This window comes from Dinoponera quadriceps, unplaced genomic scaffold, assembly GCF_001313825.1.
Source record: "Dinoponera quadriceps isolate SergipeBrazil2010 unplaced genomic scaffold, ASM131382v1 scaffold1872, whole genome shotgun sequence".
Classification (NCBI taxonomy): Eukaryota; Metazoa; Arthropoda; class Insecta; order Hymenoptera; family Formicidae; genus Dinoponera; species Dinoponera quadriceps.
In genome coordinates this window covers 1,934,788-1,948,589 of record NW_014555944.1, presented here as the reverse complement: position 1 = coordinate 1,948,589, position 13,802 = coordinate 1,934,788, and the positions used below count along the sequence as shown (strand labels likewise).

General features: G+C 48.8%; 1 protein-coding gene across 4 annotated transcripts in view; it reads left to right on the top strand.

The window, feature by feature from the left end:
* LOC106745932 (PDZ and LIM domain protein Zasp) overlaps positions 1-12,257 on the top strand; it is a 40,183-nt gene extending 27,926 nt beyond the window's left edge. For 3 of the 4 annotated variants that reach the window (XM_014621963.1, XM_014621962.1, XM_014621965.1), the window contains 5 exons: positions 6,138-6,291; positions 7,379-7,565; positions 7,642-7,762; positions 8,131-8,246; positions 8,404-12,257. In XM_014621963.1, coding sequence (XP_014477449.1) covers positions 6,138-6,291; positions 7,379-7,565; positions 7,642-7,762; positions 8,131-8,246; positions 8,404-8,481 — 656 coding nt within the window. In that variant the 3' untranslated portion in view covers positions 8,482-12,257. Of the gene's footprint in view, positions 1-2,705; positions 5,619-6,137; positions 6,292-7,378; positions 7,566-7,641; positions 7,763-8,130; positions 8,247-8,403 lie in introns of all 4 variants that reach the window. The other variant, XM_014621966.1, reaches the window with a different exon arrangement.
* Positions 12,258-13,802: the final 1,545 nt, after the last annotated feature.

Sequence of the window (13,802 nt, the reverse complement as noted above, 5' to 3'; positions counted from 1 at the left end):
CCCCCCCCCCCCCCCCCCTGCACCGCCGCTCATATCGATCGATCGATCGTTGGTTCTCGTTAATCCGTATCGTGAGATCCCTTTCAAATAGAGAAACGAAGAGAGGATTACAGGAGGTTCTTTTTCTCTCTGCCTCTCTCTCTCTCTCTCTCTCTCTTTCTCTCTCTCTCTCTCTCTCTTTCTATCCCGGATTTTGATCGTCGTAAAGTTTCGTTCTCGACTCCTTATCGTTCGTCGTTATCTCGACGACGACGGCGAACTCTGAGAGTTATGACAGTTCGTAGCGACCTTCCTACGCACTTTTACCCTTCTTTCTCTGGTATCTTTAGGAACTCGCGCGATGTACTCGGAGAATTGTTCAGCTAGTTGTATCTTGAAGTATCCTGGGTGTATCGCGAGAGGAAAGATTGCATTCCCAGAAATCGCTCGTAATTGTATTCAAAATCCAATATCCGAGTTTACCACGAGATACACTTATGCGTGATGAACGAAGATGCAAGAAAATCAGTTAACACCTTCCTTCGCAATTTTTCTGCGATTTCAATAATTTTTATCATTTATCACCTTCCCCCTTATTCTAAAAAGAAAAAAAGCTGCATCGTTACTTCTATTGTAAAAATTTTACACCACTATCTCCCCACTAAAGAAATTTTATCTTGTTGATTCCGGTGAAAGAAAATATCCCCAGTGCGTACCTCTTGTATTTTACATTGCATGGTATCTGAAAAAAGAAACGAAGATATCTATCGGAACCCCACCTGTAGCAGCGCGTTCTCTAGACGATGCATAGACCATCGACACGCTCGTTCGCAAAGTCTAGCCGCGCGCTACCGTCATCTTCTCTTCCCTATAATCTTTCTTTTATCTTTTTTCAGCCGGTCCGTCTTTCAACCCGAAACCCCGACCTTTCTCCCTCACTTTCGCATGAATCGATAGCTCTCGATGCCGCCGTCGTCGTCTTCACGCTGGCAACCGAAAGGCAAACACGATCCAGATGACAAAAGCGCCAAAAGAATACATAGAGCGATTTTGCTGTTCACGATTTCTTTCGCGTCACTTTTAGAAAGCTTTTTAGCGCGTCTCGATAATTAGGTACGCATTCACCGTTTTCACCTCGAGGGTGGGATAAATAATGGTTCTTTTTTTTCCTTTTCTTTTCTTTCCTAGCGACTTTGATACGTACCTCTAGACCTTTTATCGATACGCGATACCGCGATACCACCGGTAGCGAGTGTTATTTCATGCTTCGGAATTACTCGTTTGCTTTCTCTCCTCGGAGACATATGAAAGAAAATCGTGAGTCAGCGTGCGGACATAATGACACTTCTGAGGTGTTGCCTGGTGACAGTTTGTGTATCGTCATCGGCCCAAAATGTTGGATAAATAAATACAGATACGAAGTGAAGCACAGCAACAAGTCCTTCTCGTTGTACGAGAGCGCACGTCTACACTTCCACACTTATTTTTTGGTTTTTTTCATTGCGCTACCTCTTCTTCGACGCTCTCACGTAGAGTTGACCACTTAACAGCGGTTTTTCTTCGCTTCGCGTCGATACCGTCGAGTACCCGTCCGGTATCGACGCTAATACTCGCTGTCATCGTAGAGTCCTTTTGCTACTTACGATCGATCTGGTATCGACAATCATAACAACACGCAGATTCGCAGTTCTCACGCTGCTCTGTTTAAACTGTCGGGAGTGGCTATCGAAAGAGTGCAATACTGATAACTTGGATATTAATGAATTAGGAGCCTTCGAATTCTCGCGAAGACTACGAGTTTATGTTAATCTCGCTTCTTTTTTCTTAATTTAGCGCACCGGGTTGTGCTCGTGGTCTCTTTGCAAGTATTATAATATTTCCAAAATATTCATACTTATTAAAGGTACTTATAATAACGCTCCTTCTCTCTCTCTCCATCTCTTCCTGTTGTTGATGAATTGGTGTGTTACCCAATTTAAATGTAACGCATAAAGAAAAGATTATGCTGCAGTAGCCAATCGTGGTTTAGCTGAAAATGTTTTGCCGGTGTGGTCAAAAGTTTGCTGCCGTAACCGAAACTTCAGTCACTCTTGCTAGGTGTACAGGTGACACACCTAAGATATGTCTACTGTAGCCATTTATAGGTTTCCATACGCTAGCTAGAATCTTCGTTGTAACGTATGGACACCTGCAAGTTCAGCTACAATAGACATATATCGGGCGTGACATCCGTACACCCAGCAACAGTAACCAATTTCCAGTCACACCAGCAAAACAAGCCAAGCCATGATTAACTCCACGCCAGGAAAATCTTTTTCTCCATGCGAGAATATTGCAATTAAAATGCCTCCGGTATCGTACGTATTTTCTTCCTTCTCCTCCGCTTTTGTGATTTTCTTAAACATTATTCGATAAATAGTCAAACTTCTCTCATGGTGCATTGTAAGCAACTTTACGCGAACTCGAGAAACGGAGAAGTACCGAAGAGACCACGAGCGCGCGCGGCTCATCGTGCTTCTTACTCACTGCAGTTTTCTCTGTTTCTTTTTGTTCGTTCTTTCTAACGCACCCCGACGAAACTATCCGTCTCACTCACTCACGCACCCGAACGCATGTATTAATGCACTTTTCGTGTGTCGTGCACCCCCGTTTTCTTCGACCTCGGCAAACTAACCACCCCCCCGCCGAGCCCGTCATTTTGTCGCACCCTCCGTTCGCCGTCCCAGAAACCTCCAGCGAGACTCACGAAAGGTCCTGCTATTACGAGGTCGTTGAGGACACGAGGGACCAGTCCCGTCCGAGCTCCGTGAAATCCCGCGTGTGGCCGCCCCCGAAACCCATCGAGGACATCACCTACCCCACCGCCAGTCCCCTCTACATCAATCCCAACCCCGTCCTCGACAAGAGGTACCACCAGGCGATCAAAGAGAAGCGCGCCAGTATCGAGGCTTGCGAGCGAGCTCTGAGTCGAAGAACCGAGAGACGAAGCGAGAGCGCCGACCGAGAGGTCGAGAGGGTGACAAGAGAGTGCGTTCGTCGGCACGAGGACTCGGCGATGGACCGGCTGAGTTGCCCCGGGTCGGTGTACCGGCGCGTCGAGCTGGTGGACACCAACAGGAGCACGCAATCGGACGTAACGTCGAGGCCTAGCTCGACCGACAGTGTTCGCAGGTCGCTCACGCCCACCAGAATCGTCCAGCCGATCCCGAAACCGTGGACGGCGACCGTCACCAGCGGCGGCACCAACCTGTACGAGCAGAGCTACGCGCAGGAGCAGCAGCCGAAGGTGTGCAAGAAGTTCATGCAGCGCGAGGTCTGCCATCGGGAGCGGATATCGGGTGGCAAGGAACAACGGGAGGAACACCGAGCGTACCGAGCGGAGATCTGTCGTAGGGAGCAAACGATCTGCCCGAAACCGCCATTGCCCGCGTCTAGACAGGAACCGGCGGAGACGGTGAAGGAGGTCGATACCGAGATTTCCGATTTGTGGGGAGACGAAGCGAACGAACCGGAGGTTGCCCGCTCGACGGGAATTCAGGGCGAACACGATCTCATCACCGAGACGGCTGAAGAGACCGTCGACGGTATGCGCGTGAAGCAATCGGCGACCTTCGAGAAGACCGTGGAGAGGATGACGCCGGAGAGATGCGGCGCTGCGACGATCGAGGAAGAAACGGACGAGACGGAGTCGGAATGTCTCACGAGGAGAACCGAGACGCGGATCAATCGAGAGATGGAGAACACGGAAGAGCGAACGGTGGAGGAGTCCGCTGAGACGGTCACGTCGGCCGTTGACATCCAGCAGATGCTGGAGAAGGCGAAACAGGAGGAGGAAGAGAGGAAGAGGGAAGAAGAGGAGGAGGAGCGCAGGAAAGAGGAAGAAGAGAGAAGACGTCGTGAGGAAGAGGAAAAGCGAAGGCAAGAGGAAGAGGAGAAGGCCAAGAAGCACGTGACCTTCAATGAGCAGGAGGAGGTGGTGGAAGAGGTGCAGGAACAACCGCTCGGCAGGACTGTCGTTCGAGAGGAACGCGTCACAGAGACGGACACTACTCCTGGACGCTGTAAGGTGACGAAAGAGACGTACGAAGAGATCACGGAGGAGGTGCTGGTTCAGGAACGCGTGAGGAGAAAAGGCGTGGGTGACAGTGAGCGCAGGAAGAGTTTGCGGGAGCAGGTGGAGGTCCATCAGAGTCTCAGGGACCAGCAAGCGCCGGAGAGACGAGTGGTCGCGAGATACGGCCAGCAGCCTCAACAGGAGACCATGGAAACGTGCAAGAAGAAGGTCCAGTTCCTGAAGGAGACCGAGACCGGGCCGAAACCTCTGCCGGACACGCCCGTGAAGAACTCCACGCCTAAGGAGTGGAAGTCCGAGATGGTGAACGCCTTGACGACCGTGTCCGATCGGCCTTACACGCCTCTCAACGCCACCAGCGTGAAGGAGCTCTACACCGAGGAGACCATCTACCTGGATCACAGGTGTCGACCCAAGCCGCCGCCGGCACCCAAGGAAGAGATCCGGCCCATCTCGCCCTTCCAACAAGCGCTGACAATAGCGCCCGAGAGATCGTACACCCCTCTGAGTCGAGAAATCGGGCCGGAGGATCAGCAGATCGCGAGTAGACCGCAGACTCCGAGCATTCAGATGCAAAATGGCCATTGCCCGCCGTTGGACATCTTGTACGGCGACACGAAGGGGGAGTCTTACGCGCAGGTGTGCGTGAAGGAAGTCAGGGAATACTCCGGACCGCGGCCGTTGCCCACCCCGCCGCTCGATCATCGCTTAAGAGACGCCTCGGCGTCGCCGGCGAGGTCTCGGCCGCAAACGCCCAGCAGCAAGTCCTTCACGGCAGGTCTGAAGAAACCGGACACCATACCGGCCTACCAGAGGAACCTGGTGGCGATGAGGAAAGGCCCGGTGGAGGGCCAGCCGTTTGTCCCCAGCAGAACTCCGACCCCGACGCCTCGCAGGTCTAAATCACCCGCTTGCTACGTGAAGGCTCAAGCGCCGAGAGTTCGAGAGGATCCGCCTCCGTCGAAACGCGGCGCGGTGCATTTCCCGTCGCGCAAGACCATCTCCTACCACGTGGAGGAGGACACCGACAGCGGGCACAGGAAGCAAGAATATTCCGCCTCGAGGACGGTAAACTTCGACGAGAAGGAAAGCAACAGCCTCGGCGGAGGCCCGACCGACGCGCTCTACGCCCAGTTCCAGGAGACACGGTGCATGACCAGCGAGGAGACCAGCGAGCAGCGGAACACCGCGTCCCACGTGAAGAGGGCGCTTCAAGTGGTCGAAGATTACGAGAAATGCGAGCGGAAGGAAGTGGCGGCGCCGCAGAACACCTGCGCCATCGGCAAAGTGAGCCACACCAAGCCCACCTTGCCGTGCCCTCCGCCGTCTCGGGCCAGTCCGGCGCCCGTTAAGCCGACCTACAGCAGCTCCACGGAGGTGCGTCACGTGCGTTACGAGACGCCCTCGCCTTGTCCGGAGACAGGCGTGACCGTTCTGCCCTGCAAGGCTTACTCCGACCGCGGCACGAAGGCCGGCGTCGTAGTGGTGCCTTGCGAAGGCTCGCAGACCGCCAGCTGCCCGAAGTCCGGAGTCTGCGTGGTGCCCACGAAGGACCGGTCGGGCCTCTGTGTGTCGCCCTGCCTCGGCGTGCGCGGTCGCGACTCTGCCTGCGACTACATACCCAGCAACTGCCCGGACTCCGGCATCTGCGTGGCACCCTGCGCCGACGGGTCCGTCTGCGTGGCACCTTGCACCAAGCCCGGCCCATCCCCCAGCCAGCTGAGAGCGAATCTCCCTTTCCCGCAGATCCCGTTTCCCGATGAGGATCCCGTTCCCCCATCGGCCGCCCGGTGCTCCCCGAGCTTCAAGCCTCGCACTAATCTGAGCGGTCAGCTCGCGCGGCTCACCGCCAAGAGCGGCCCGACCGCCGATCTGCCCACGATACAGCTTTACAAGCCGCAACCCCCAAGCTCTCAAGCCCCGACCCAGAGCTACACCGAGACCTCTTACCGCCACACCCAGAGCTACCGGGAGACCCACTGCGGCTCCGGCGATCGTAATCACTGCCAGGACCAGATCCATTGTCCCTCTAGTAAGACCCAGAGTTTAGTAGACCCACCAAATTTGTCATCCCACCCGGATCTAGGTGCCGGAGTCGGTGGCCTCGGCGGCACGGGCTCGTCCAAGAGCGGATCGTTCGCCGGTAGCAGCACGCCCAAACGCGGACGGGGCATCCTGAATCAGGCGGTTGGTGCGGGATCGCGTATACCGCTGTGCGCTCACTGCAGCTCTTACGTCAGGTACTCCACGGGATTCGCTCCGATCGACGGCGATGCTTGCTGCGCCGATCTCTGTGTCACGCTTGCTCTCTCTGTCTCTCTCCTCGTTGCCGATGTGTGCGTTTTGTTCCCCTCTCGCTTTCGTCTCCTCCGTTTTGCCTCCCTCGCTCGCATCTGTCCTCCTCTTGACAGGCGCACGTGCACGCGCGTACGTTCCTCTTTGTTTTTCTTTTTCAGCCGCCATTCTGGTCGTTTCTGAATTCTGTGACGTCGATCGCGAATTTGTCCGAAGGTTTCGCACGGATAATTAGTTCCGATGCTGTTGTATTCAAATCGGCTTTTTTGCGAGCGCTAAATCGTGCGACTTGGCTTACCTCTGAGTGACGACGACCATTTGGGTCGATATAATGAATGTTATAAGATTTCCCCAAATATTTTCTCAGTCATCTCACATCGAACTTTATAGAGTAGAAGCTTAGATATCGGGAATCTCTCTCGAACTATTTTTTCGAATATTTCACCAGCAAACGTTCCACATTGCGCTACCATTCAAATGTATTTAATGGTTGAGCAATCGTTGCGATTTTTCTAATCGATCGGTGTCCTCGCGCGTTAAATAACGTTGTCGTTATATTTTTGCAATTTTTAAATTACACGCTTGAAGATCTGTATGTTTCCGCTTGTGAAAATAATACACACGGGAGTTTATCGCATTCGTTTTTATGGATGTTAGTAATTGCCTGTAACCTAATTAACAACTGATTTCCACGGCATGTTGTTGACAGCTAACGAAGAAAACATTAATCACAAGTCAAACGGTTTCACCATTAAGCCGGTGTGCTGTAAAGGCGATAAAGAGTGCATAAGGTTCGTATGAAACTCCGCTTTGCGCGCAAAACATTCGTTAATGCCAGCGTGTTTTTCGAGACATGTATGTGTGTAACATGTAATCGTTACTTGTTCAGCTTATCGTGTTACTTCTTTGTGCGAAAAATTAAAAAAAAATATATCGTTTTGCAGCTAAAATACATATAGTTTCCTTAAAGCTATCGCTGCGTACATATCCGAAATTTATGATAATTACAAAGTGAATTGCGTTGTGACGCAGAGGGCCCTTCATTACCGCACTGGGCCAGATTTGGTGTCCTGATCATTTCGTTTGCGTCAACTCCCAATGCCGTCGTCCTCTTCAGGACATCGGCTTCGTCGAGGAGAAGGGACAGCTCTACTGCGAGTACTGTTTCGAGAGATTCATCGCGCCCACATGCAACAAGTGCAACAACAAGATCAAAGGCGTAAGTGTTATCGCACATCGATGACTGACGATCGCGACGATTCACAATTCGTTAATTGATTCCCTTCGATGTTCAGGATTGCCTGAACGCGATTGGAAAGCACTTCCACCCTGAATGCTTCAATTGCGCCTATTGCGGCAAACTTTTCGGCAGTACTCCGTTCTTCCTGGAGGAGGGATTACCCTACTGTGAAGCCGGTGAGTATCATCACGACGAAAATGATATAAAATTGATTAGATTTTCAAGACTCTCAGACGCATAATCGAAAAGGAAACATACAATCCAATGAAAATAAACGCCAAATTGAAGAATTAAATCTAAAGAGTGAATGTGAAGAAAAGCTAATTGTCGATGCAAACGAGCTATAAGTCATATAAATAGTAACACTTCTAACTGCAGAATATATTAATAAGTATAGATACCGATGAATTGAAGTTTCATTGGCCATGAAGACTCACGTACAACTTGACAACGTTTCCGAGTTGTCTTTTTATAACGTAACCCTTCGTTTGCTTCATCGTTCAATTACTACGTAACTTAAGTCACGGTTTCATTCTGAATACAGACTGGAACGAGCTGTTTACCACGAAATGCTTCGCGTGCGGATTCCCGGTCGAGGCTGGTGATCGCTGGGTGGAGGCCCTGAACAACAACTACCACAGCCAGTGCTTCAATTGCACGGTAAGTAAAGAACGAAACGCCGGTCTTTCATGTTTGTACTTCCCTTCGTTTCACGGAGTTTCGTAATTTTCTTAATTTACCCCTGCGATCTCATAAAAATGTAGAATTCTCTTCACGATTGTGATACTAAACGTCAGTGATCCTTCTTCTATGTCAGATGTGCAAGAAGAATCTCGAGGGCCAAAGCTTCTACGCGAAAGGCGGCCGTCCGTTCTGCAAAAATCACGCGCGTTAAGAACGTCGGCCTTGAGCGTCGCGGATGACCGACGGGAGGACAAGAGCGGAAAGCGAAAGAGAAAAATGCGGAGGACGTTCAACGGGAATGAGAAGCGTACGGTGTTAATGCACGAATTACTTTATCGCGATGTCACTTTCTTCTTTACTGTATCTCCGGTCGAGATCACACTAACCCCTTGTCAAATCCGCGAACCGATCCATCCTATAGCTGCGAAGAGCATAAGATCAATCGGGATGATTTTAACACCGGACTAAGTGCAACGAAAAAAAAAAAAGAAAAAGAAAGAGAAGGATACGTCTTCGTTGAAGCATAATAACAAACATAATAATAATAATTATGAAATTGTTGAAGGCATGATGAATGTTTATCTCGAGAAAGTAAGGCAATAAGTAGATAAAAATTATATAAAGATAAGATTTTAAAGAAAAGGACGTCGGCTATCGAAGAGTATCTCGTAATGATACCCTCCCCCCCCCTCTCTCTCTCTCGATTGTTTTTACAATCATTGATTTCCGATTGATTCTATGCTATGCTCACTTTTTCTTGTCGAGATACGAACAATGTCGCACGTCGTCCAGCTATGAGTTATTAATTAATATTTATTATCTAGCTTTTAATTAAGAATGTATGGCGCAGGAGACCTCACCCTCGACTACGTTCCACGTTTCTAACTCCGAGGAGCACGCTCCGTCATTTTCCGTGCGAAATTCAAAAAGTACGTTAATGCGCTATCAACTTTTGACACAAGCACCGGCGAGAGAACAATAATCCAACCTCCTTCGGACCAAGTGTCTCTCGAAAGGAGGAAACGTCGTTCCTTTCGTTGTAAATCTTACATCATCTAACGCTGCTCGCGCTAGAAGTTCATTCGCGCGCTCTCCGGAGTTAAGTGACTTTTGTTTTTCCCTTTTTTCTCTGCCGAGACGCATCGTATCCTCGATATATCGCGGCGATATTCTTCTATTCACGAGTATTCGGCCGGACCATCGGATATCGTGCGTCGCGCGACGTCGCGAGCGAGCGCAATTAATTACGTCGGGACGTTCGACGACGTACCCCCTGCACTTTGCGGTTCCCGTTTAATAGCATAAAACGGGCGTCTAATCGCGATCCTCGTGGGGCTGGCGAATGCGCTCGTAAAATCGCTCGTGGCAGGAAAGCCCCGTAACGATACACGACGAACGCTACTACGGCGGGAGTAGCCGCCGCGAATCGGAATCACGCAAAGCTCACTTGAGCAATTAGTATATTACGTCGGCTATTCGCATCATTTCTACGTGTTTCCAAGGTGCATCGGGATGCAACACGCACCGCTTCGGAGACGGCGTCGATGTTCCCTTTCCGGCAAACGACGGTGCGTCGCGGCGAGAAAAGAGGGACAGAGAGAAGGAGAGCGTGACGGATGGACGGACGAATGGGACGGATGCGAGAGCGAGATTGTCAGGAAAGTACGAACGAAGTACGGCGAGTGAATATGTCGAACGTGTGCGACGGAGAGAGAGAGAGAGAGAGAGAGAGAATTGGGCGCAAGTTTGCATGACGTTTCCCCGGACAGTGAAAATTACGCGCGGTATTGCGAATGTATTTCGTGCACGAGACGCGAGACGTAACTCCATCCGTGGTGATTGATGATGGTAATTAAGCCGAGCTCCGTCTTAATTCGAGTAATTTCATTCGGTTGAGCGATGTATTCGACGGTTGTCGGTACTTTTACGAGATTTAATCCTCCTATTCGTCGCGGCTCCTTCAGGTGAGCCGATTTGTTCCGACGGATGTCACTAAAGGCGCATTATGTTTTTATTTTACCAGCAAATATATATATGTCTTACGATTTTTGATAGAAATCACGGCGGAAGGATTAACATTTCCATCCTGGAAAGTCTTCCCGACAAAACCGCTCGATGAGAAACATCGCGGTAACGCTTTGCTCGAAAACATGCTAGTCAAACGCTCGAGAAGATAATCACATCCGAATGTTCTTGAATTCACGAATTACGAACATCATTCGCATTAACAGCGAAGACGTAGTGTGTCATTTAATTTATAGCCGGATGGGAGAAATGCGCGAAAAAAAAGCGGGCAGCGAGTGATTTCTATTAATTTATGAGAGCCCCGACATTTTGTGCACGATTCTTAGGTAGCAGGCTAACGAGTATTCGTCGAAGATACTTAATAGCTGTACTAAATCGACGAGCGGACATATATTCTTAGTGCATGCAAACTTTGCCGCAAGTCATCCGCGAGTCCGCCGTATCCTGGAATCGGCCGATTAAAGCCGAGACTGATAACAGGTTCAGCCGGGCATCGGGCTTTTATTTAATCAGCTCGATCGATTTGCCAGTTGCGAAGAAACGAAAGCCTGAGATTTAATGTCCCCACCATGATCGCCAGATAAGATTCTTAACTCCTCAAATGCCCGACTTTTTAGTCTTCCACGTCAATGCTCCTTTTTACGAATTTTCTTCAAAATACGAGAAAGATCTGATATTTTGCTAAAATTATGTATGAAAATAAAGCTCGGTTCGTCTAAGTGAGTTTCTATTCTCGGTGGGCCAGACGAAAACTCAATGACGCGAAACGATCTCTCTATTACTGCAACAAAAAATGTTTGTCTGGTCATTCACCTGCGTTAAAACCCGGTTGAAACAACTGAGAACAAATAACTGAACGATGAAAACTCTTGCAGGAATCTTTCTATTCCTGCCGAACTTTCGTTTGGAGATTATACGAACCGAGTTTCCTTTCCCGTGTATTACAAACGGATTCGCGGTTTTAAATTCCTGAGTTTCGCTTTCGAGCTCTCGAATTTCAAATTTATCGAATTTCTAAAACCTCACAAGTTCTTGAGTCTCTAAGGATCAGAAAGTTCAATTTCCATAGCCCCTCCCCCACGAGGATAATCAGATCCTTGAAGTCTTAGATCTAATTCGGCACTCGATATTACCTAGAGAGCCAATGGGAGCGGGTATTCTCATTTCAGCTTTAATGAACTCCTCTTCGAGGCACGGGGACACGCGGGGGGGGNGGGGGGGGGGGGGGGGGGACGAACGTCGGGTTTGGCCTGCGTTTTAACGAAGCGAGAGCGAGCTAACGAACGAAACGAACGTACGATTGCCATATTACGTTACTTCTAGACGAGGTTACCGATTTCTGTGCCATTTGCGTGAGCTTCTGTCACTGCATAATCGTTGTATTTTCGAGTGGGTGTGAGCGAGTGAAAGATAAAGAGTGAGAGAGAGAGAGAGAGAGAGAGAGAGAGAGAGTGTGTGTGTGTGTGTGTGTGTGTGTGTGGGTGCGTGCGTGCGTGCGTGCGTGCGTCATGCGTGCACGCGCGCGTATATATGTGTGTGTGTGTGCGTGAGTGAGAGAAGACACGTGCGAGAAACATCGACAGAACTCGTCGACTCTTGTGTGGAAGGTAATATATAATAATAATAATAATAATAATAATAATAATAATAATAATAATCCTATAAATATATATATATAGCACGTAAGAGTGTTTTGAGCTGTGTTTGCGACGTGATTCCGCGTGAAAGAAAAGAAAAAAACGCAAAAAGAGAAATGCTATGCTGTGCGAAAAGGACTTTAACTAGCACGAACGAACGAACGATCGATCGATCGACCACCGCCGCTCGATCTTGAGAAATCGTACGATACAGCACGGACCAGGAAATTTTAACGTTAACTCGGCCGATTATCGGCTCGTGTGCATCGCACAAGCCTCTGTATGCGTGTTACGTGTTGCTTACGAAATAAAAAGAAAGTATTTACTCGAGTTGTTCTTCCCCTCGACTCACTCCCTCCCTCCCCTTCTCTCTCCTCACCCTCGTCCTGTCGACATCGAGGTATCTCGAGAAGCGATAGACTTCTATCGATCGTCCAATTATCATAAATACATGAATTATCATAAATAAAATCAATTCCATTATTATTATCATAAATTCGTATTATCATAAATTCGTAACACGTAAGAGTCCCTTCGCTTAAAGGACATGGAATTGGAGAAATTTTATGTTCGGTTATATATTTTATCTCCTATCTAGATGTTACATAAATACTCCTATGTATATGTATTATCTTGTATTGCATATTTACTTTTTATGTTTATCAAACACTGCAAGCGTGCGTTGCCGCGTGCCGTTTCTCCCCGACATTTTTTTTCGAGAGCTATCGGAACCTAACCTAACCTGCGGTGCGCGGTGACTAAACGCAAAATCAAAACCGACTCTGATTAAGCTTCAGAATGTGTTGAAATATTATACTCCCAATCGGGACATTAAATTATCCTAATAATACCCTCACAGCCACAAATAACGATATACAGCTGTCTTTATTTGTTCATTCTTTCCAGAAATCATCGAGACTTACGATTGGATAATCCAATGCGTTACGTAGCGTGGCGCTTTGCTAGCGTTTAAATTGCACGCTCACCATTAAGCTGTGTGCCAACCAGGTGGGTCCATCGACGAGAACTACCGTATCCCGATTAATCCGGAGGCGACTGTGTTGTTTGTCCAGCATCCAGCGTCCAGCCGTGGTGTTTCGTGTCGATCGAATATTCCAGTGGTCTCTCTTCCATTACACTGCATTCGGCGCGACTACGACCGTTTTAACGGCGCCCAAGTTTTCGCGATAACTACGCGACGAGCTTCAACGCTTTTCGGAAATACACTTGTCAATCGCGAATCACGGGTGCTTCAGTGATAAGCATCACCTTTCGCATCATGCTCGATCAAACGACGAGGTTCCCGTTTCGCGGGAATTCTAATTTTCAAGAGAAACGATGACTGGCCTCCCCGTCCCGGGCGCCATCTTGACTCGTCGATCAACTTGAACCCGAAGCGTATCGATCGATGTTAATCGATATCGATTAACGGCGCGACTTCTCGGCGGCGTGTGCTCACAGCGATACGAATCGGATTTGACAGTTCATCGCGCTGAGGATGTGGTTATGTTCTTTACTGGACTATCCAGATAGCGCAGTTTCATACACGAATATAATACGATTGCGAAGCGTTACATACGTTTGAAGAACGTATTTGCATCTAACATGCGCTGCACGGAGAAAAATTAATCTTACATCAAGATTAGATATTCTCATGTATAAGATAAGATAAGATAAGATATTCTCATGTATAATATTATAATCTTCTCGGAAGATTTTCAGTCTTGAATTAGGTTCAAGTAATACTTGCATCAATATAAACCGAATCAAGTCAAGACTAAAAGTCTTCTAAGAAGATTTATGGTATTCCTGCTTGTATATGAGAATATCTATTCTTGATTCAAGACTAATTTCTTCCCGTGTACTCGGA